The 22,915-nt window shown below is 42.8% G+C and overlaps 1 protein-coding gene across 7 annotated transcripts in view; it reads left to right on the forward strand.

The window, feature by feature from the left end:
- Nucleotides 1-21,578, forward strand: part of LOC139560079 (aspartyl/asparaginyl beta-hydroxylase-like) — a 32,667-nt gene extending 11,089 nt beyond the window's left edge. For 2 of the 7 annotated variants that reach the window (XM_071376575.1, XM_071376578.1), the window contains exons 2-11: nucleotides 343-498; nucleotides 845-889; nucleotides 1,624-1,692; nucleotides 7,609-7,686; nucleotides 8,807-8,869; nucleotides 9,092-9,919; nucleotides 10,310-10,399; nucleotides 12,028-12,069; nucleotides 12,251-12,295; nucleotides 19,149-21,578. In XM_071376575.1, coding sequence (XP_071232676.1) covers nucleotides 343-498; nucleotides 845-889; nucleotides 1,624-1,692; nucleotides 7,609-7,686; nucleotides 8,807-8,869; nucleotides 9,092-9,919; nucleotides 10,310-10,399; nucleotides 12,028-12,069; nucleotides 12,251-12,295; nucleotides 19,149-19,156 — 1,424 coding nt within the window. In that variant the 3' untranslated portion in view covers nucleotides 19,157-21,578. Of the gene's footprint in view, nucleotides 1-342; nucleotides 499-844; nucleotides 890-1,623; nucleotides 1,693-7,608; nucleotides 7,687-8,797; nucleotides 8,870-9,067; nucleotides 9,920-10,309; nucleotides 10,400-12,027; nucleotides 12,070-12,250; nucleotides 12,296-19,148 lie in introns of all 7 variants that reach the window. The other 5 variants (XM_071376572.1, XM_071376573.1, XM_071376574.1 and 2 more) reach the window with 4 other exon arrangements.
- The last annotated feature ends 1,337 nt before the right edge of the window (nucleotides 21,579-22,915 follow it).

Genomic DNA, 22,915 nt, shown 5'->3' on the forward strand with positions numbered 1-22,915 from the left:
TTTTTAGGCAATACTTTATATACCATTTGTCTTGTAAGTGGCAAAAAAAGTAGTCAGTGGCATGGGTTTTCTCTATTCTTACCCATTTACTTCCTTTTTTTGTATATGAATGAAATAACAAAACAACATATAATCTAAAGTATTATGGTGCAGTTTCTCTCTTAGCTGTCAGCTTCTTTTAACTACAAAGGCTTTCTGATTGGGATAACATTTAGGCCTGTATTTTGACCATCTCACAACTCAAATGGAACAAATTGCATTTGTGTGAATTTGTGTGAAGCCGTTATCCTGTACAGTATTGGCTTCAGATCTGACTATTTTCTCTCTCGCCCACCATTACAGAAGGCAAAGCACAGCTAGCCAGTAAGAATGGCAAGAAGCCTGAGGGAGCAGGTGGAAGCTCCTTCTTCACCTGGTTCATGGTGTTGGCCCTCCTGGGGGTCTGGACCTCCGTGGCCGTCGTCTACTTCGACCTGGTCGACTACCAAGGCACCATCGGTAAGTGACACCGTGACACGAAAAACAACTGTTAACTGTAGGAAGGCTACACTTCCTACTAGCTACAGCAAGCAGCCTGTCATAGTCTGTTGACAGAACTTTCAGTCATCGCCAGTCACAAACGTCATTGAGGAATAAACCAAAGTGATACGGAGTGCTTTGATGCATTTTAACATTGAACTTTCAACTTTTCAACCTTGATGTTGTTTTACCTTTGGTGCATGTGTGCACATGCTCAGTGTGTGGCTCGGAATATGCCTGTACACTAATCATGTTTGGATTCATGTTTAAATATTGTCATTTCTCTAATGTGAATGTTTTCGTCTGGTCTTAATCTTGCATGCAGCCAAGGCAAAGGACATGCACAGTACCCTCTCTGAGACACTGCAAGGTATGATATTTGTGCCTATGATCATGCCCCCAAATGATCGTGTCAACCATTTCACTCACTAACCCTCCTGTCCTAATTGAAATAATCAATTTGTTTCCCATACATGTCATCTAATCACTTGCTTTTGACTCAATTCTTATCGAAGAAAAGATAACTCATTTTAAGTTTTGCATTAGTCTTAAATTAACGTCATAGGAGAGACTACCTTCGCACTGTATTTCTAATTATTAATACCAATTAAATAAGTTTCCACTGCCATAGATGCAATGTAAATGAACAAATGTAATGCAAAGCTGGAAAAATTATATTTTCCTTTCTTTTTTTAATGCTGAGCTAGACAATTTATAAAAATAATAATTAGCCCCGCTATGTTGTGATTATACCTCATAATTAAAAGTAAATAAATATTGAAACGCTAACATGATACTATAATGCTAATGTGATTTTACCAGAAACGCTAGTATGATCATTTAAATAATTGCTCATTATAACATTGCTAATGATAATTAATAGCAATTTAACGATGTAACTTCTGGAAATGTAGAAATGAATGTTAATGATTATACTAATAATCATGTAAGAATAGTGGCAATGAACATGTTATTATAACTTAAATACTATTGTTTCCTCCATCACGCTTTCGATTCAATAATGTATTATCCCACCTCATTTCACCATTCATACCCAGCCCCCATTGACCCGTGGCTAAAGACTGACTCCTGTTTCTTTGCTAGGTAAACTTTCGTCCTATGACGCCGATGGAGATGGTGACTTCGATGTGGAGGATGCTAAAGTATTACTAGGCAAGTTCATCGATTTTACCGGATTGTTATTTATTGACGTGTTTGTGTGATAATCAGGGGAGGCTGGTGGGCTGTGCTATAGGAGGATGGGCTCATTGCAATGGCAGAAATGGAACGGAGTTAAATGTGATTTCCATATCGTTTGTGTTTGATTCCATTCCAGTCATTACAATGAGCCCATCCCAATGAGCAGCTCCTCCCACTAACTGATTTGGGTTTTGTTTTGCATGACTGACTTTGGTATCCCGGATGTCTACCACAAGACTATTTTAGTCAATTGTACCAAATGAACTGAACAATGAATCCACGAGGTCTGCATGTGCATGGTGTGAAATGGTGGCTGGAATTGGATTCCATGCTGACCGTTGTGTTTCAGCCCACACCACTGACATGACATCCATTTATCAATAGACATGCGCCACAATTAGCACAGGGCCAAACTGCTGCATGCTTTAAGAATAACTTAACAAGGACGTAGATGTGGTGTTCTCTCATCTCAAAGTCACTTGTCATGTCTTAAAGTTGCTATTTTCTTTAAACAAAAGGGAGAGAACTTACTTCAGGAGTGTTTTCTCCAAAGAGGTGGTCCCATGTTCTGATATTGTCTCCTCTGCCGCTCTCTGCCATAAAGACTCCTGCTCTGCTTTGTCGCCCAGACCACTGCCTGTCTGGCACGGCTGTTGTCCCCCTGCTGCTAGTGATAGATTCTGTAGAGTCCCTCTGCATGCCCCTCTCTAGGCTATTCTATTGCTATCCTCTCCTCTCTTTAGTTTCTAACTCTGCTTCATGCGACCTTAGACCTACATATAGTTTCCCTTGCTGCCTAACCTCGCTTAAAACTTTCCACCCTCTCCTTTCCTCCTTTTTTCCTGCTCTACCACATCTTTCTCCTCTTTCCTTTTCTCCCTCCCTTCCTCTCTTTCCTTGTTTTCCCCTCTTTGCGTAGGCCTGACCAAAGATGGCAGTCAGGAAAGCTCGGACTCCTTCGAGGAGGTCCTGGATATGTTAGCGGAGGAGGGCTCTGATTGGTTTCAAGGCTTCTTCACCTTCCTCTATGGCCTCATAAACCCGTTTGAACCATTTGAGGATGAGGAGGGAGCAGCGGAGGAGGAGGAAGAAAGTGCTGGCACTTCTCAGACTGACGAGGTTCTGGGAAAGGGTTGTGTGATCTTAGGTCTCCACAACCAGTAACCAGTAGCTATATCCCTCTTGGTATGAGGTCCCAACTTGTTTCTCCTTTAGACTTGTTTCCCATTGCTTGAGGAGCAAGCGTTTGTGGAAAAGCCCTCAAAATCACCAATCCCTAGTAGAATACTTTTTAAAGGGTTTTATCATGGCACAGTCAACCCCTCAAGTCTCTTTTTGTAGATTTCCTATAGAGGGACGAAGACTATTATGCCTACAAGATTTTTGGAGCACTTTGAAATGCTAGACAGAATAATGCTTTTCTAGGATATGTGCATTTCCACTGAGAAGACTGCTTGCAATACCCAGCAAACTACGAACTTATGCAATGAACAGTTGCACTTTGACAACAGATGGTTGTCTCCTTTTTCCAACCACACTACTGCATGCCCTAGGGTCCTAACCACAGCACATATTTATCCACTTAGCAGGAATTATATTTGTATTTTTTTTAACTTGAGTTGTTCATCATTTCGTCTTAGTTTATTGAAGCTTGTTGAAAGGTATTTTTTTTAAGACATTATCAGTGACGCATTCCCTCGTTATGGTATTTCTTTGTCTCTTGTCCGTGTTAGGATTACTATTAATTTTCCATGTTTGTTGGTTTTTAAACGTCTTCAGGTCAGCTATTTGTCCCCGTCTTTCCATTTTTGTCTTCGTCATCAATTTGTTAAACACAATACAAATAGTGTACATTTGTGTCTGGATAAGTAGTGCATTTTTATGTATTGACCAAGAGTCTGCACATATTGTCGTCTACTGTTAGATATTCAGAGACCGGCTTGATGAAGGACTTATTACACAGGTGTTAATCATTTCTTTTGTTAAAGCAAACCCCTTGAGAAAGTAGCTGTTGGCTGTTCTTTAAACCAATTGTCTAGAAGTCCTAAAACAGGGTTATGAAATATGAGGTCGTTTTGGGAAAGTGTGCTCCCTGTTGAGGATTCCATGCATTTGGAGCCTGACTCAATGGCTAAAATGAGTTCAAGGACTTTTACCAAATTCCACACCCCATGAACATTTTACCTGATTTGAGACACAGAAGATATGGCATTATCCTCATGTCAACCCCAACGTCATAACCTCAACCCCAGATCTCTGAAACAGATCAGTGCTGACTCACACTCACACCCTAAAGAGACTCACCCAGCTAGATTAGTCTTTAAATGATAAACATTGTAGCCTATAGGTGGAACTCAACAGCTGGAGAGTGAAGTTCCAGTCATTTGTAGTTGCATGGTAAAAGGAATGTGTAATCTATGACAATTTATACGTTTTTTTTGTAAACAAACACAGGCTTCTAGTAAGTATTAGCAAACACAAACGTCTGGCACAAAAGGTACAAGGAATAGCACTGTTAAAGATGCAAGAAACCTGCTGAACAAGCTTTTGGGTGGAGCCCTTTCAGATTTCATATTGGCTTCAATAATTTAGACTTGACTTGGTGCTCAAGTCCAATGACTGAACAACGACAGTATAGCTACATAACAGGTTCAACTGGTGAGGTTAATGGTGGACTACCATCTATTGTTTTATTTGGTCTTTGGCACCATCGACGGAAGGGTCAATGATCCTCAAATTGAATGACTATGAATCCAAATGTATTGGTTAGGTGTAAAATTCCTTACACAGTCATGTTACACTCACGTGGTCGTCCTTTCCGAGTTGTACATACTTCTACAAGTAATGTAATGAAACCATCAGAATAGGACATATGGGTAGGCACTATGCAGTCGTGCGTGTGTTAGCATGTGTTGTCTATGAGGTGTAGCATGGGCATGTTTTGAGTTGTCAAACATTCAGATTCTTTTTTTTAATGGTCACCTGATTGTTAGCTACTAATGCCATGTTCCTTTTGAAAAATATCAGATGAACCTCGACGCGATCGGAAAAGAGCGAGACACAGAGGTACCCCCCCAATTATCTCTGCTGAGAGTAAAACGTCAAGAAGCTCTGAGTAGCTGACTGAGCCAGATGTCTACTTTTTAGATGTGTGAATGGATGGCATCACATTCATGGAAAGCTGGTCTGCTAGTTAGAGAACCTGTATATCCTGCTAAAATGTTGAAAACTTAACATGACTAAGTTGGTGATGATTTCTTCCAGTAGTCATTGTTTTTTCTTTTTCCTATCGACTTAGTTGAAACAGAATCTCCAAAAACAAAGTTCAAGAAAAATAAGGCGACAGAAGGTACTTGGTCGTGGATCAATGTCCAGATTGCTTTGTAGGTTGCCTAGTTGTAGAATTTTGTAAGCTTTTCCGTGTTTTGCCTATATGATTGAGGTCTGGCTCATTTTGTTTTTTAAATCATACTGAATTTGCCCCTAAATTGTAACTACACCCCAGCTGCTATGGTACAAATTGCTCTTAATAATCCAAAAGCTGTATGTCGAAGGCTTTACTATTAGATTGTGAAAGCTTAGCCCCGCTGGATAATAAATATTTGCCTGTGTGTAAGCTTGCCAATGGTGTCAGTGAAAGCTGAGCGGGGTACAATACTTCCCTCTATCTGTTATTGGTTGAGCTTGGTTTTGTTCTGTTGTAACAGTTGCTCTCCCCTACTATTGGTAGGCTTTTCGATTCGGCTGTTCCTATTGGTGGTTGAGTATCAAGCAGATACGCCCGCCTGAGACTATAACCGTATTTAACTTGTTGTTTTCCTAAACCTCAGATGAAAAGCCAAGACATGCTGCCAAGAGAGAAGCCCAAAAAGGTATTGCATGAGGAACCGTGTGTGTTCCAGTGTACAGTAGACTTTGAACTAAAAAGGTCTTGCTTTAGTTCTAATAATCACATTGTGGTCTTTAGAATGTGTATTTACTAGTCGAATGAAGTTTGAATTGATATTGAATTGATGAAAATTATGGTTATGCTTCTTGGCATAAACGCTTGAATTGGTTTCTAGCCGCATGCTCTATTTGACTACCGCTTTTGTAGTAATAGGGTATTTGGTATGAAATAATTGAAATTCACCTTGTCAGTGGTGTGCTAGGTGTTATATTGGACAGCATCATATAACTGTTGGACTAACTGAATCCCATCCGTGGAGTAAGAGGTGTCAGACCACACCCCTATATACCTTATATTTTGACAGGGTAAATTCTAGCGACACCTTTCTAAAGTGCAGAAAGATACCACTTGCTGTTATCCAACACTCCCAGTCATCAAATCCAAATACCCAGGGTGCTTTGCAACCTACTAAATGCTTGCAGTGTGATCCTAGCAGCCTGGCGGCAATTTTTTTTTTAACAGCTAAACGGTATTCTCGTATCCCAGAACAACCTCTGACCAAAGATGTGGGCTGGAAGCTGAGGGAGGCCCTGAAACAGCAGCTAGCCATCATCCATGAGCGAGTGGAGGCCAAAAAGATTGCCAAGATGGCGCTGGCCGAGGTGAGGAACATCCTGGCCAGGGAGGAGGAAGAGAAGGTCCTGGGGCTGACGAGGGATGAGTCGGCAAAGAAGGCCAAGGTGGCGGTGGCAGCTAGGATGAAGGAGGAGGAGGAGAAGATAGAGAAGGAGGAGTTTGAGAAGGCCTTGGAGAAGATTAGGAGAGACAAAGAGCAGGAGAAAGAGAAGGGCAAGAAAGATAAGAAGGAGAAGAAGCCAGAGAAGAATTCAGGGGCAGAGGCAGTGGGGCAGAAGGCAGAGAAGAATTCAGGGGCAGAGGCAGTGGGGCAGAAGGCAGAGGCCAAAAGTAAAGAGGCCCCCAAAGCTTCTGCTAAAAAGCTCAAGGTGTCTGATAAGGGGGTGAGGAAATGATGCGAGACTCTTCACACCTGCACTGATGTTGGTGATCATTCTACCCCCCCGGTGACAGTGACACAGGATGTTAAAAGATTAATGAGAAACCCTTCCTGTGAGAGGTCTCACTCCAGTTACAAACCTCTGCGAATGGGAGTAGGCAACCCCCTAGTATGCAGGGTGCCCATTCCCGCAATGTATAGTGCATATTGTTTTAGCCACTCCCTGCTTGTGAGAATCACAATGCTGTCCTCTATAGTAGTATGAACTGTTAAATAAACGGTGCCAAGAGGACCACAAGGTGCTATAATCTTACATCAGAAAGATTACTTTCTTTAGAGTCAATCTAGAATACATTAGTAGAATTGAACAAGGACGCAATCATTTATTTAGCATTTAGTGGAGATGGAAGTCGTGATTTCATCAAAGGGGCAAATTATAGATTTGAAAGGATCAGCTGTGTGTGTTCCGTGTTAATAAAGTTGCTGGATACTTGAAGGTTTCCTGTCTTCAAGCGCACTTGTCTCACACGGTTCAATAAGATACTTTGGTGATACACAAATGGGCATCACATGCATTGTGTTGAAAAGGGAACTTTCTCCCATTTCTACTGGAACACTCCTCTTTTGTTCTCCTATCCTGATCTCTCTCTTAGCACTATAGACCTCACTTTTTCACAGCATATTGGAACACAATACAAATTCAGTGTTGAAGTGCAAAAGTCAACCCAAATCAGCCTTTAAATGTTATCTTTTTATTTTTGTCCTTTTGAATGATGTTTGTTTTCTAAAAGTTGATACGTAAGACCTCCTAGATCTCAATCCTAATGTTACTATATTATTACTAGCCATATACATGAATATTACTAAGCCACCTAACCAAATACAGTATACATCATACAGAGTTGTGGCCTTCGTAAAGGCTCTTCTGAACATGAGTTGTTGCCATGTCATCCTCATCCCCCTGCATCACATGTAAAACCCCCAGGACTGAAAGAGAAGACTACTGTCGTCTTTAGCAGAGAGGGAGCACCAGAGGAGGCTCCTGCAGCACCTGTGGAAGAAGGTACAACTCCTGCGGGTCTGCACACACATGTGCACACACACAACAGCATTTAATTGTAGTAGATGGTAAAGCTCATAAGAGGTAGCTTATGTGTGCCTGTATGCTCTCAATGAAACCCACCCAAAGGAGAATACACCGGTAGCATCGGTGGTGGGCAAATCCCTTGAACACCATACAGACGCCACAAACACATTTACATTTGAATCATTTAGCAGACACTGTTGCATACCTTCTGTACATTAAGAATGTGACCATACTCAAACATAGCCTACTATCTAATTTCCTCATATTACAATTATATTACTTTCCCATGTCAGACGTTTATGCAGTATCCTAATTGCTTAAACATGCAAGTTATTCCTCCCTATTTTTATTGAATTTGAACTGTGGGCTGGACTAGACAAAATTAGAACTAGAATATCACAAGCGCTCTTAAGGCTGACTCGCTCTTAAGGCTGACTCACTCTTAAGGCTGACTCGCTCTTAAGGGATGGTCTTTATGAAACCTTTAGCATCAGTAGAACTGTGTCCACCACCAGACACCCACATGGTGCTGCTATAGCTATCTATGTCAAGAGTTAACCAGTAAAATCATCGTACAAACATGTAGACTCTTAATTCCATATGTCTGCCACCTGTCCAGTCTATACGTGTTTCCCCAGAGGGGCTGTCATTGGTTGAGGGGACATAAGCCTCATATACCATTTATCCATTGGCTCTGATAATCTGTTTTTGCCAAATACCTGGCACTACTGTGTACACGACATGCTTTCACCTACTGTCGATTAGTCACCTATACCTGTTGTGACATAATACAAACTAATGTACCAGAGCTATACCTACCATGGTTTTAGTCTGCAGTTTCTGGACTGTAGGTCTACAGGTTCATGATTTATTTTAGCTTTTAATAAAGGAGCATACACTTATTCTTTATTGACACAAACTTAGCAGTTTCTTAAATGTGTCTCAAGGAAGACATTTGAAAAGTTCTGTGCTAGAGGAAAACTATGAAGTATGCCAGGTAATGCCTTAGTTCAAGTTAAGGACCAGGTGGATGGTCTTAATGGTTCCCCTCTGCTCCCTTATCTCTCCCCAATGCCCCTTGCTTCAGCCACACCAGAACACATTGTTGAAGAAGTGATCGAAGCCGCCAAAGCAGAGGAAGCTACTGCTTTCCCACCAGGTGTGTGTGTGAGCTTGACAACATTTTCTAAGATATTTGAATGGATTGTGGCTTGAAATTGTCAAGTTTAAAATGAAAAATGTCAACCAATATCATGGACTCGTATAACTTAGTGTCATGTTCAAACTTGCTTTAGTTGGCTTTGTCAGGAAATCCACGTTATCAGCTAAATTGCTTAACGCTGTCTTTTCCCTACAGAGCCTGAGGTGGATGAGGAGGAAGAGCCTGAGGTGGATGAGGAGGAAGAGCCTGAGGTGGATGAGCCTGAAATCTTTGAGGAAGAGCCCGAAGTTCTGGAGGATGATTCTTCTCCCTTCGAGGAGCATTCTTCTCCCTTCGAGGGGCATTCTTCTCCCTTCGAGGGGCATTCTTCTCCCTTCGAGGGGCATTCTTCTCCCTTCGAGGAGCATTCTTCTCCCTTCGAGGAGCATTCTTCTCCCTTCGAGGAGCATTCTTCTCCCTTCGAGGAGCATTCTTCTCCCTTCGAGGAGCATTCTTCTCCCTTCGAGGAGCATTCTTCTCCCTTCGAGGAGCATTCTTTTCCCTTCGAGGAGGATTCTGTCTTCGAGGAGGATTCTGCTCCCTTCGAGGAGGATGAGCCTCAAATCGAGGAAGAGCCCGAAGTACTGGAGGATGAGCCAGAGGAGGAGGAGGAGGAGGTTGTTGAGGAGGCCGTACCAGTTGAAGAAGAGGCTGCTCCTGTGGAGGAGGTAGTTGCCACTGTAGAAGAGACCTTCGAGGAGGAGGCTGCCCCCGTTGAGGAAGAGGTTGTAGAGGAAGCCGCCCCAGTCGAGGAAGCCGCACCTGAGGATGAAGAGGATGAACCTGTTGAGGAGGTTGATGAAGAGGCCACACCTGAGGAGGAAGAGGATGCACCCGTTGAAGAGGAAGCCGTCCCAGTTGATGGGGAAGTCGCTGCCGTGGAACAGGCTGTTGAGGAAGAGGCCACCCCCGCAGAAGAAGAGGCTGCACCAGTTGAGGAGGAAGCTGTGGAGAAGGAGCCAGCAGCAGAGGAGACATTGGAAGAGGCAGCAGCACCAGCAGAAGAGGGTAAGGAAAAAATAATCCAGAACAGAACAATAGGCTTTATTCCAGGTAGGCTTATTCTGGGTCTAAAAAGTATTGAACCAAAAATCCTTTCAAGTGCTGACGAGTCATTTTTCTTCACACTCCTCTCAGAACGAGCACTGTTAAACGCCAGTGCTCGTGCTGCATTGCTGAAGTGTATGACACATTATCTGCTGAAAATAGCTACATGTATGTAGAGAGATCATGCACAGGCCTTTCTCACATCTCATCTTGCGGTAGTGAATAGGGCACTCACTGTCTCCTGTGGGTTTTGCATTGCTTATGTCACCTTTTGGAAAATAATAGATTCAATCAGTTTTTTGGAAAATAATGGTGTTTCCTTATATCCATTGTTGCTTTGCTCCAAATAAGAGGTAGAAGAAGAAGCAGCAGAAGAAGAAGAGTCTGAACAGGAAGCAGAAGCTGAATCAGAAGAAACTCAAGAGGAGGAAGAGCTTCCAGGTGTGTGTGTGTGTGTGTGATTACGTATGTGCACATGCAAGCGTATACAGTTGAAGTCAGAAGTTTACATGCACCTTAGCCAAATACATTTAAACTCAGTTTTTCACAATTCCTGACATTTAATCCTAGTAACAATTCCCTGTTTTAGGACAGTTAGGATCACCACTTTATTTTAAGAATGTGAAATGTCAGAATAATAGTAGAGAGAATTATTTATTTCAGCTTTTATTTCTTTCATCACATTCCCAGTGGGTCAGAAGTTTACATAGTCAATTAGTATTTGGTAGCATTGCCTTTAAATTGTTTAACTTGGGTCAAACATTTTGGGTAGCCTTCCACAAACTTCCCACAATAAGTTGGGTGAATTTTGGCCCATTCCTCCTGACAGAGCTGGTGTAACTGAGTCAGGTTTGTAGGCCTCCTTGCTCGCACACGCTTTTTCAGTTCCTGACTGATGTCTTGAGATGTTGCTTAAATATATCCACATAATTTCCCATCTTCATGATGTCATCTATTTTGTGAAGTGCACCAGTCCCTCCTGCAGTAAATCACCCCCACAACATGATGTTACCACCCCCGTGCTTCACAGTTGGGATGGTGTTCTTCAGCTTGCAAGCATCCCCCTTTTTCCTCCAAACATAATGATGGTCATTATGGCCAAACAGTTCTATTTTTGTTTCGTCAGACAAGAGGACATTTCTCCAAAAAGTACGATCTTTGTCCCCATGTGCAGTTGCAAACCGTAGTCTGGCTTTTTTTAATGGTGGTTTTGGAGCAGTGGCTTCTTCTTTGCTGTGCGGCCTTTCAGGTGATGTCGATATAGGACTCGTTTTACTGTGGATATAGATAATTTGTACCTGTTTCCTCCAGCATCTTCACAAGGTCCTTTGCTGTTCTGGGATTGATTTGCACTTTTCGCACCAAAGTACGGTCATCTCTAGGAGACAGAAAGCATCTCCTTCCTGAGCGGTATGACGGCTGCATGGTCCCATGGTGTTTATACTTGCGTGCTATTGTTTGTACAGATGAACGTTGTACCTTCAGGCATTTGGATTTGCTCTCAATGATGAACCAGATTTCTTTTGATTTTCCCATGATGTCAAGCAAAGAGGCACTGCGTTTGAAGGTAGGCCTTGAAATACATCCACAGGTACACCTCCAATTGACTCAAATTATGTCAATCAGCCTATCAGAAGCTTCTAAAGCCATGACATCATTTTCTGGAGTTTTCCAAGCTGTTTAAAGGCACAGTCAACTTAGTGTATGTAAACTTCTGACCCACTGGAATTGTGATAGTGAATTATAAGTGAAATAATCTGTCTGTAAACAATTGTTGGAAAAATGACTTGTGTCATGCACAAAGTTGATGTCCTAACCGCTTTGCCAAAACTATAGTTTGTTAACAAGAAATTTGTGGAGTGGTTGAAAAACAAGTTTTAATGACTCCAACCTAAGTGTATGTAAACTTCCAACTTCAGCTGTACCTCCAGATGTTGCAACCGTGAAAGTAGTTTACGTTCATTCTTTCTTCAGTGCTCTCTTTCTCTCTGTCTCTTTGTGTCTGTATGTCTCTCTTTCTGTCTCTGTCTCTCCCTCAACTAACTGCAACTGTTGCTTTTCTGTTGCAGAGGAGGTAGATGAATTTGATGAGCCATTTGAGGAGTTCACAGGTTGGTGCTAAGATAACTCAGTCGAATGTTCTAACTAGGAACAGCTCTATATGTTGTATTCTTTCATAGTGGCCATTGATCCTGTTCTCTGAAAGCATGGCCAGTAGTACTGCTCTGTAGTGTACTCAAGACTGTTGAAGCTGTTTTTTAGTTCCAACTGTGGTTTGTTTTGTTTCTACAGAAGAGTATACCGAGGTAGAAGAACAGATTGAAGATGCGCCAACAGGTAAACTTTAACTAAGAATCAACATTTCACAGAATCTACATTTTCCAGCTGGATGTAGCCCTACTGTACTGAGTACATAATCTGTAAGGGCTGTCGCTCTCCTCATCCTCGGATGAGGTGAGGAGAGAAGGATCTTCAGACCAAAACGCAGTTTCAGGGAAATAAGCCATCTTTATTATAAATACGACGGCAACACGAAACAAAACAAAACACTTTCAAAACTACAAAAACAAGAAAACGACGTAGACGACAAAACCTGAACATGAACTTACTTAACTGAAACGTAAAACTCACGGACAGGAAACGGACGACATCGAAACGAAACGAAACAAACAAACGCTACAGTCCCATGTGGTACGAACATACATACAGACATAGGAGACAATCACCCACAAACAAACAGTGAGAATGCCCTACCTAAATATGACTCTTGATTAGAGGAAAACGCAAACCACCTGCCTCTAATCAAGAGCCATACCAGGCAAACCAAAACCAACATAGAAACGAATAACATAGACTGCCCACCCAAAACACATGCCCTGACCAAAATAACACACAAAAACTAACATAAATAGGTCAGGAACGTGACAGTACCCCCCCCACAAGGTGCGAACTCCGGACGCACCAGCACAAAATCTAGGGGAGGGTCTGGGTGGGCATCTAACCACGGTGGTGGTTCAGGCTCGGGGCGCGGTTCCCACCCCACCATAATCCATCCTAACTTCCTCCCTCCAAGAATGTCCACCCTCTTTTGACCCCCACAAAATTCCCTTAACAACATATCTAATAGGGACAACCCCGGGACAGAGAGATAAATCAAGAAAGAGGGATAGATAAGAATATAGAGATAGATGAAGATAGAGAGGGAGATTAGGATAGAGGGGCAACTCCGGACTGAAAGGCAGCTCCGGACAGAGAGACAGCTCTGGACTGATGGGCAGTTCTGGGTATCCAGCCTTTTCAGGCTGAAGGGCAGCTCATGGCTGACTGACGAATCTCGATGCTCATGGCTGGCTGACGGCTCTCGACGCTCATGGCAGGCTGACGGCTCTCGACGCTCATGGCAGGCTGACGGCTCTCGACGCTCATGGCAGGCTGACGGCTCTCGACGCTCATGGCAGGCTGACGGCTCTCGACGCTCATGGCAGGCTGACGGCTCTCGACGCTCATGGCTCTCTGACGGCTCTCGACGCTCATGGCTCTCTGACGGCTCTCGACGCTCATGGCTCTCTGACGGCTCTCGACGCTCATGGCTCTCTGACGGCTCTGGCTGCTCATGGCTCTCTGACGGCTCTGGCTGCTCATGGCTCTCTGACGGCTCTGGCTGCTCATGGCTCTCTGGCGGCTCTGGCAGATCCTGTCTGGTTGGCGGCTCTGGCAGATCCTGTCTGGTTGGCGGCTCTGGCAGATCCTGTCTGGTTGGCGGCTCTGGCAGATCCTGTCTGGTTGGCGGCTCTGGCAGATCCTGTCTGGTTGGCGGCTCTGGCAGATCCTGTCTGGCGGGCGGCTCTGGCAGATCCTGTCTGGCGGGCGGCTCTGGCAGATCCTGTCTGGCGGGCGGCTCTAGCGGCTCCTGTCTGGCTGACGGCTCTAGCGGCTCCTGTCTGGCGGATGGCTCTGTAGGCTCATGGCAGACGGGCGGCTTTGCAGGCTCATGGCAGACGGGCGGCTTTGCAGGCTCATGGCAGACGGGCGGCTTTGCAGGCTCCTGGCAGACGGATGGCTCAGATGGCGCTGGGGAGACGGATGGCTCAGATGGCGCTGGGGAGACGGATGGCTCAGATGGCGCTGGGGAGACGGATGGCTCAGATGGCGCTGGGGAGACGGATGGCTCAGATGGCGCTGGGGAGACGGATGGCTCAGATGGCGCTGGTGAGACGGATGGCTCAGATGGCGCTGGTGAGACGGATGGCTCTGGCCGGATACGGCGCACTGTAGACCTGGTGCGTGGTGCCGGAACTGGAGGCACCGTGCTAATGACAAGCACCTTCCTACTAGTGCGGGGAGCAGGGACAGGGCACACTGTATTCTCAAAGCCTACTCTATCCCTGATGCGTGGTACCGGCACTGGTGACGCCGGGCTGAGGACAAGCACATCAGGATTAGTAGGGGGAGAATATACAGTGTGTACAGGGCTCTGGAGACGCACTGGTAGCTTAGTGCGTGGGGCCGGAACTGGAGGCACCGGGCTAGATACACGCACTACAGGGAGAGTGCGTGGAGGAGGAACAGGGCTCAGGATACGCACTGGTAGCCTAGTGCGTAGTGTAGACACTGTAGGTACTAGGCTGGGGCGGGGAGGTGGTGCCGGAAATACCGGACCGTGGAGGCGTACTGGCACTCTTGAGCATTGAGCTTGCCCAACCTTACCTGGTTGAATACTCCCGGTTGCCCGACCAGTGCGGGGAGGTGGAATAACCCGCACCGGGCTATGTAGGCGAACCGGGGAAACCATGCGTAAGGCAGGTGCCATGTATGCCGGCCCGAGGAGACGCACTGGAGACCAGACGCGTTGAGCCGGCCTCATGACACCTGGCTCAATACTCAATCTAGCCCTACCAGTGCGGGGAGGTGGAATAACCCGCACTGGGCTATGCACTCGTACAGGAGACACCGTGCGCTCTACTGCGTAACACGGCGCCTGCCCGTACTCCCGCTCTCCACGGTAAGCCTGGGAAGTGGGCGCAGGTCTCCTACCTGCCCTTGGCCCACTATCTCCTAGCCCCCCCCCAAGAAATTTTTGGGAATTACTCACGGGCTTTTTTGGCTTCCGTGCCAGACGCGTTCCCTCATAGCTCCGGTTCCTCTCCCAGGTAGCCTCTGCTCTCCTCAATGCCTCCACCTGTTCCCATGGGAGGCGATCCCTCCCAGCCAGGATCTCCTCCCAAGTGTAGCAACCCTTTCCATCCAAAACATCGTCCCATGTCCATTGCTCCTTTCTCTCCTGTCCCTTACTCCGTTTCGTTTTCCCTTGCCGCTTGGTCTTAGCGTGTTGGTGGGTGATTCTGTAAGGGCTGTCGCTCTCCTCATCCTCGGATGAGGTGAGGAGAGAAGGATCTTCAGACCAAAACGCAGTTTCAGGGAAATAAGCCATCTTTATTATAAATACGACGGCAACACGAAACAAAACAAAACACTTTCAAAACTACAAAAACAAGAAAACGACGTAGACGACAAAACCTGAACATGAACTTACTTAACTGAAACGTAAAACTCACGGACAGGAAACGGACGACATCGAAACGAAACGAAACAAACAAACGCTACAGTCCCATGTGGTACGAACATACATACAGACATAGGAGACAATCACCCACAAACAAACAGTGAGAATGCCCTACCTAAATATGACTCTTGATTAGAGGAAAACGCAAACCACCTGCCTCTAATCAAGAGCCATACCAGGCAAACCAAAACCAACATAGAAACGAATAACATAGACTGCCCACCCAAAACACATGCCCTGACCAAAATAACACACAAAAACTAACATAAATAGGTCAGGAACGTGACATAATCATTGTTTAAAACTTCTTATGGCTGCAATCTCGTTAACGGGTTCGATATGACAACAGCCAGTGAAAGTGCAGGGCGCCAAATTCAAACAACAGAAATCTCATAATTAAAATTCCTCATACATACATGTATCTTATACCATGTAAAGGTAATCTTGTTGTTAATCCCACCAATGTGTCCGATTTCAAATAGACTTTACAGCGAAAGCACCACAAACGATTATGTTAGGTCACCGCAAAATCACAGAAAAACACAGCTATTTTTCCAGCCAGACAGGAGTCACAAAAAGCGGAAATAGAGATAAAATGAATCACTAACCTTTGATGATCTTAATCAGATGACACTCATAGGACTTCATGTTACACAATACATATGTTTTGTTCGATTAAGTTCATATTTATATCCAAAAGCCTCAGTTTACATTGGCGCCATGTTCAGAAATGCCTCCAAAATATCCAGAGAAATTGCAGAGAGCCACGTCAAATAACATAAATGCTCATCATAAACTTTGATGAAAGATACATGTTTTACATAGAATTAAAGATACACTTGTTCTTAATGATTTCAAAAATCTTTACGGCAAAAGCACAATGCACAATATTCAATAATCTGAGAACAGCGCTAAGCCACAAAAGTTAGCCATACAGTTACTTGCCAAATTGTGCAGTCAACAAAACTCATAAGCATTATAAATCTTCACTTTGCTGATCTTCGTCGGAATGCACTCCCAGGACTCCCATTTCCACAAGAAATGTTCGTTTTGTTCGGTAATGTCCATCATTTATGTCCAAATAGCTACTTTTGTTAGCGCGTTTAGTACACATCCAAATGCTCGTGCAGGTCCAGGCGAATGTCGGACGAAAACTTCAAAAAGTTATATTACAGGTCGAATAAACTTGTCAAACTAAGTATAGAATCAATCTTTAGGATGTTGTTATCATAAATATTCAATAACGTTCCAACCGGAGTATTCCTTTGTGTCTATAGAAGTAATGGAACGCAAGTCGATATCATGTGGAATGCGCGTGACCAGGACCTGGCTCTCTGCCAGACCACTGACTCAAACAGCTTCCATCCGGCTCAACATCACAGTAGAAGCTTCATTCAACGTTCTACAGACTGTTGACATCTAATGGAAGCCGTAGGAAGTGCAAACAGATCCATATCCTACAGTGTTTTCAATAGGCGATGAGTTGAAAATCGACCAACCTCAGATTTCTCACTTCCTGGTTGGATTTCTTCTCAGGTTTTTGCCTGCCATATGAGTTCTGTTATACTCACAGACATAATTCAAACAGTTTTAGAAACTTCAGAGTGTTTTCTATCCAATACTAATAATAATATGCATATATAACTATGACTGAGGAGCAGGCCGTTTACTCTGGGCACCTTTGTGCACCTTTCATCCAAGCTACTCAATACTGCCCCTGCAGCCATAAGAAGTTATGTTTTCCCTTTGGATATTAATCAGCAGTACAGTATCATACAGTATCGTATCATGCTATCTAAGAAAACGTGTCCCTAGAAACCCAGCTTTTCCAGTGAGTCTGACCTTTGGGCTTGTTTCCACAGCAGACAAAAAATAGCCTGTCTGTGTATGTTGTACGATAAGATATTCCTGACTTCGAAGCCCATGCCAGGTAGGAAATGCTTGATCAATAGGTAGTGTTGTCTAAAATGTGTAGGCCTTATGGCTCGTTCTGCCAAAGAGAAGACCCATTGGTCACACTATTTGGCGTTATGGTTTTATTGTGTTGTGTTGAAGCTTAATATGGACTTTGTGTAAGCAATGTTGCCTAATTATTGGTCAGTGGATTAATCCTATCAAGATAGGTTTTGTTCAAAGGACTTAACTCTTAGCTAGTGCTAGTGCTAGCCGTGATCCTCACCTTAACCCTTACTTAAACTTAACTCGTAAATGTCCATTTCAATAGGGTTACATCAGTTGGGATGTCCCAAGGATCCCGTTTAGACTTTTCCCTTAACTCTTCCTTGTGGTGTGTAATGAAGGCCAGTGCAGCTATTTGTACTGTAGGCTGTAGCTCCCCCTTGAGGCTGGTTTATGAAACACAGTTTATAAAATGGCTCGAGCAATTCCACTCATTTGACATATTTACATATTGTTTAACTTCTCTGGGGCAGGTGGGACCGGCCAATAGCCAGGGAAAATACAGCGCGCCATATTCAAATAACATGATATAAAAATCAAACTTTCATTAAATCACACATGTAAGATACCAAATTAAAGCTACACTCGTTGTGAATCCAGCCAACATGTCAGATTTCATAAAGGCTTTTCGGCGAAAGCATAAGATGCTATTATCTGATGATAGCACAACAGTAAACAAAGAGAGTAGCATAATTCAACACTGCAAGCACGACACAACGCAGAAATAAAATATAAATCATGCCTTACCTTTGACGAAATTCTTTTGTTGGCACTCCAATATGTCCCATTAACATCACAAATGGTCCTTTTTGTTCGATTAATTCCGTCGATATATATCCAAAATGTCAGTTTATTTGGACCGTTTCATTCAGAAAAACACAGCTTCCAACTTTCGCCAAGTCACTACAAAATATATCAAAAGTTACATGTAAACTTTACCAAAACATTTCAAACTACTTTTGTAATACAACGTTAGGTATTTTTAAACGTTAATAATCGATCAATTTGAAGACGGGATGATCTGTGTTCAATACAAACTGACGCAACTGAAGCGGTAGGAACTGCAAGCAAGTCCATTAGAAATCTGGTGTCTCTAAGAAAACTCATTGAAAAGACAGTGACATCAAAAAAATACAAATTCTGAATGGTTTGTCCTCAGGGTTTTGCCTGCTACATAAGTTAAGTTCTTCTCACAGACATGATTCAAACAGTTTTAGAAACTTCAGAGTGTTTTCTATCCAAATCTACTAATAATATGCGTATCTTATATTCTGGGGATGAGTAGCAAGCAGTTGAATTTTGGCATGCTGTTGTTCCGAAAGTGAAAATGCTGCCCCCTGCCCTCAAGAAGTTAAGAGGATTTTTTGATACTATTAAACAAATTATTGCAAGATTACTTATGATGTGAGTAGAACTGAAATGGAGGGCATCAAGCCTGTTATTATCAATTTGATTGTGCTGTCATTTTGTAATAATTACGTAGTAATCATATCCATTGTATTAGTACATTATGGCGTCTAAATATTTTCTCTACAAGATTGTAATTCAAATATTAACTAAATTTAATGATAACTTTGATTTGAATTCTGCTGTTGTACTCCATCACTGGGAGTGGTCCTCGCTCCATCACTGTACTCCATCACTGACCTCACTATCTTCTTCCCATAGAAACGTAGAGCCTGCGGTCTCAGCGCAGTAAGACGGAGCGAGGACCAGCCCACTGAGCACGTGCAGCCGTGCTTCCCCACCTCCAGAGAAAGAGTAGCGTTGCCACGACTTCCGCCACTGTCTCCGTTTTCTCACTCACACACTCAGAATTTAGTTTTTCTTCCGTTAGTGTAAAATCTCACTGTTCCATTACTTGTTTGATTAGTATGTTGTTTTTCTCTCTTGCCTTTTTGTTTTCTTTTCTGTTCTACTTTGTTTCCATGATTTTTAGTTTAAAGAATTCCCATTTCCTATACTGGAAAGTATCAATGAATTTCTCTTCCGGATGTAGGTAGATCATGTCAGTTGTAGGTTGTTTTTCCTTTCCTGTGTATAACAAGCAGAGGCACGTGTTGCTTTGCTAGTCAAAGATTTTCACATGTCTGAACCGAGGTCAGCAGTGTGGTTTCACCTGTTGAATCGTGGGTCAGAACTTTAACATTTTTAATGGTTTTTTTTGTTAAACATGAAGGTATTATGCAAAGCTGCACTGATCTTTCGTGGCAATTTCACTCTAAGTTTTGTATTCCCAGTATGTAGTGAGTCTACTACACGTGGAAGGTAAACTCGGACAAGTCAGGTGACGTGTTGGGCGAGTGTGTGAGCTTTGGTGTGTATGACTGAGAATGTGTGTAGATGTTTTGTGTGTGCGTGCGATTGTGTGTCTGTAGACATATCGCTTTGAAAAACAATCCCTATTAGCCGTAGTTCTCATTAAGATGTGTTTGAGACTCTTCTTCATTTCGTTTTTGTTTGTTCCAACTCCTAGTACCTCTCACTCTGATATTTCTAAAGTACTGAAAGTGTTTTTGACTCACTCAGACCTCGAGCCACAACAGTGAACATCTTTTTCTATTTCTTAGGATCTAATGGGAACACATTTCTTTTCCAGCAATGCGAGTTTTATTTTATTTAAACTTTTTTGTTGTTGTCTCTTTTGGACAGTATTTGGGTTGGAAGTAAACTATCCAAATGGGAGATATGTTGGCGTATGCTATTTTGTTCTGGGAAAAACAGATACAAAAAAAATTCCCGGGAGACGAGGGAAGGGCTGGGTCTCGGAGTATATGGTCGTAACCCTTAGGTTTAGCTCAGTGTGGATGTAGCTGCTCTGGGCTAACGGTCTGACACAACCCCACCCAGTCTCCTGGTGAAACCCCACCCAGTCTCCCAATAGGTCTGCCACACACACATTCCTGGTCCAACAGGAATCTGATTAATCAAAATTCATAATTCAATACACTTAAACACAAAACAAAAGTCTGCGTCAACAATGTTCATAAACTTTTGTTCCATTTCTCTCAAAATGTACAGGTTCACTTTCACTTGTATATTAACTGGCTCTAGCCCAGGGTAAGTGCTTCATTTGGAACAAAGATTTATGAATGTCTGGGATTGTGGAAGATTTTAGCAGACACCAGGAACACATCTTGTTGTTGTCCCTCTGCATGTGTTTCAGTGCAGCCCCTAAAACCAACTGTAACCAACTGTTCAATGAGAAATGCTGTAGTACATCTAGAATGGAATGTGACCGTGTAACCTGTTAACTCCTAATGTCCTAACGACACCCAGCTCGAATTTGGCTAGCATTTACTATTGACGTTATTGTCATTAATGTTGTCATTGTTGTTTTTACTACAAGGACAATGCTAGCTCATGATCTGGACTTGAGGCTGGAGGGTTAAGATCATGTTTATTATTTTGAAGGAGTTACGTGTTTAGTCTGTGTTCAAACTCCTCCGTAATGTTTCTGTGAATTCAAATTGGTGTGTTTTATTTTTTTAATCTTTCCATTGTAGCAGTTTTCTGTGCATTGTGGTAATAAGGGGCGTGCCAGGTGATATGATGCTGATTTAATGTGATGGACTGTAGGAAATGCTGCAATGCAAATCTTTTCTGGGGGGAAAACGGTTTGTTTTGACATATAAAACAAGTCAAGTGGTTGCAATATAGTTCCTAGGACATATTTTGTCTTTTTTCTATAACACTAATGGCTATTTTTCTATTCCCTAACACTTTTGAAGTTGATGTGAATTTTTAACGTGGTGTTAATTTTACATTATAACAAACTTTACAAGATAGATATCTGTTCTAGATTTTTAAATAAAAATACACTTTCTAGGATCAAAACTTTTTTTTCCTGAATGTTAAAGAAAGTGTTCAACTTTTTTCAAAGCCATATGTGAAAGGTGGGGCACTGCTGCTCAGAACAGACTTGATTAACTCCAAGGGAAAGCCATTGCACAACTAGCAATAACAGAAAACATCACTACAATAGGCAAAAAAGTTTTTAAATTATTGTGAAAATGCATCCTGTATGCAGGGTTGGATGACTGTCACAGTTTCTGTAAATGTTCTGTTGAGGGGCTGCAATAAAGGTTTGGGACAACACCATGGTGTAATTTATTCTCGTGCTGACCCCTTTCTGGGCACAGTAGTCCACCAAACCATGCATGGTAACACTTTTATACTAAGGTACCCTTTTTTAAGTGTGAAAAGAGTCAGTATGTAAACCCAGTCATTCGCAAGCACCAAAGTTGTTTGTTAATGTCTGTTTGTTAATTACTTAGACTTTACATCCCCCCCATTAAAGGGTACCTTATAGTAAAGTGTTACCCAGTGCACTACACAATCATCTGAGAATATTACCACAATACAAGGCAGCTTTGATACAGAGGTAAAGCAGCAAGAATAATAGAAACTCTACTGACCCACTTTGGTGTAACCTAGTGTGCAGTATAAACTATATCCTTTGTAAAAGATCTTGCCATATACTGTACTTCTATGCCTTGTTCCACCACCAGATTGCACATTTTGTAAAGTTCCGAAAGAAATATGCTATGTCGAACAAGCATGTCTCTGACATGTTCAATAAGGAATCACGTCGTCGCTATTCGTGGCATTTCTGTCTGCAACATTTGACAACCTTTGGCAACGGAATGTGGCACAGAAAACCTCTCTTTGAAATCCTCAACCAGATCCATTTTTGCCATTTGTAGTCCATCCGTTCAGAGGTGCAGGTGGAGATTCTCAATCCAAAAATTCAGGCAGGCCTATCGTTTTATTATATAGTAGCCTAACATGGATTATAGGTAAGTATTAAAGGGTATTGTTCAATTTTTTTATTTTTTTATTTTTTATTGCTCCTTATTGCTTCACTTTGGGCAAGTTCATTTTGAATAATTGAATTGTTGCATAATCTTATTTTTCGGGCAGGCTTATGCTAATTGACGTAGACCTACAGTGCATTCAGAAAGTGTTCAGACCCCTTGACTTTTTCCACAATTTGTTACGTTACAGCCTTGTTCTAAAATTGATTTTTAAAGAAATGTCCAATCTACACAATACCCCATAATGACAAAGCAAACACAGGTTTTTAGAAATGTTTGCACATTTATAAAAAAAAAAAAAACGGAAATATCATATTTACATAAGTATTCAGACGCTTTACTCAGTACTTTGTTGAAGCACCTTTGGCAGCGATTACACCCTCAAACCTTCTTGGGTATGACGCTACAAGCTTGGCACACCTGTATTTGGAGTTTCTCCCATTCTCTGCAGATCCTCTCAAGCTCTGTCAGGTTGGATGGGGAGCGTTACTGCACAGCTATTTTCGGGTCTCTCCAGAGATGTTTGATCGGGTTCAAGTCCGGCCTCTGCCTGGGCCACTCAAGGACATTCAGAAACTTGTCCCGAAGCCACTCCTGCATTGTCTTAGGGATGTTGTC

The sequence above is a fragment of the Salvelinus alpinus genome, chromosome 30 (genome assembly GCF_045679555.1).
Source record: "Salvelinus alpinus chromosome 30, SLU_Salpinus.1, whole genome shotgun sequence".
NCBI lineage: Eukaryota > Metazoa > Chordata > Actinopteri > Salmoniformes > Salmonidae > Salvelinus > Salvelinus alpinus.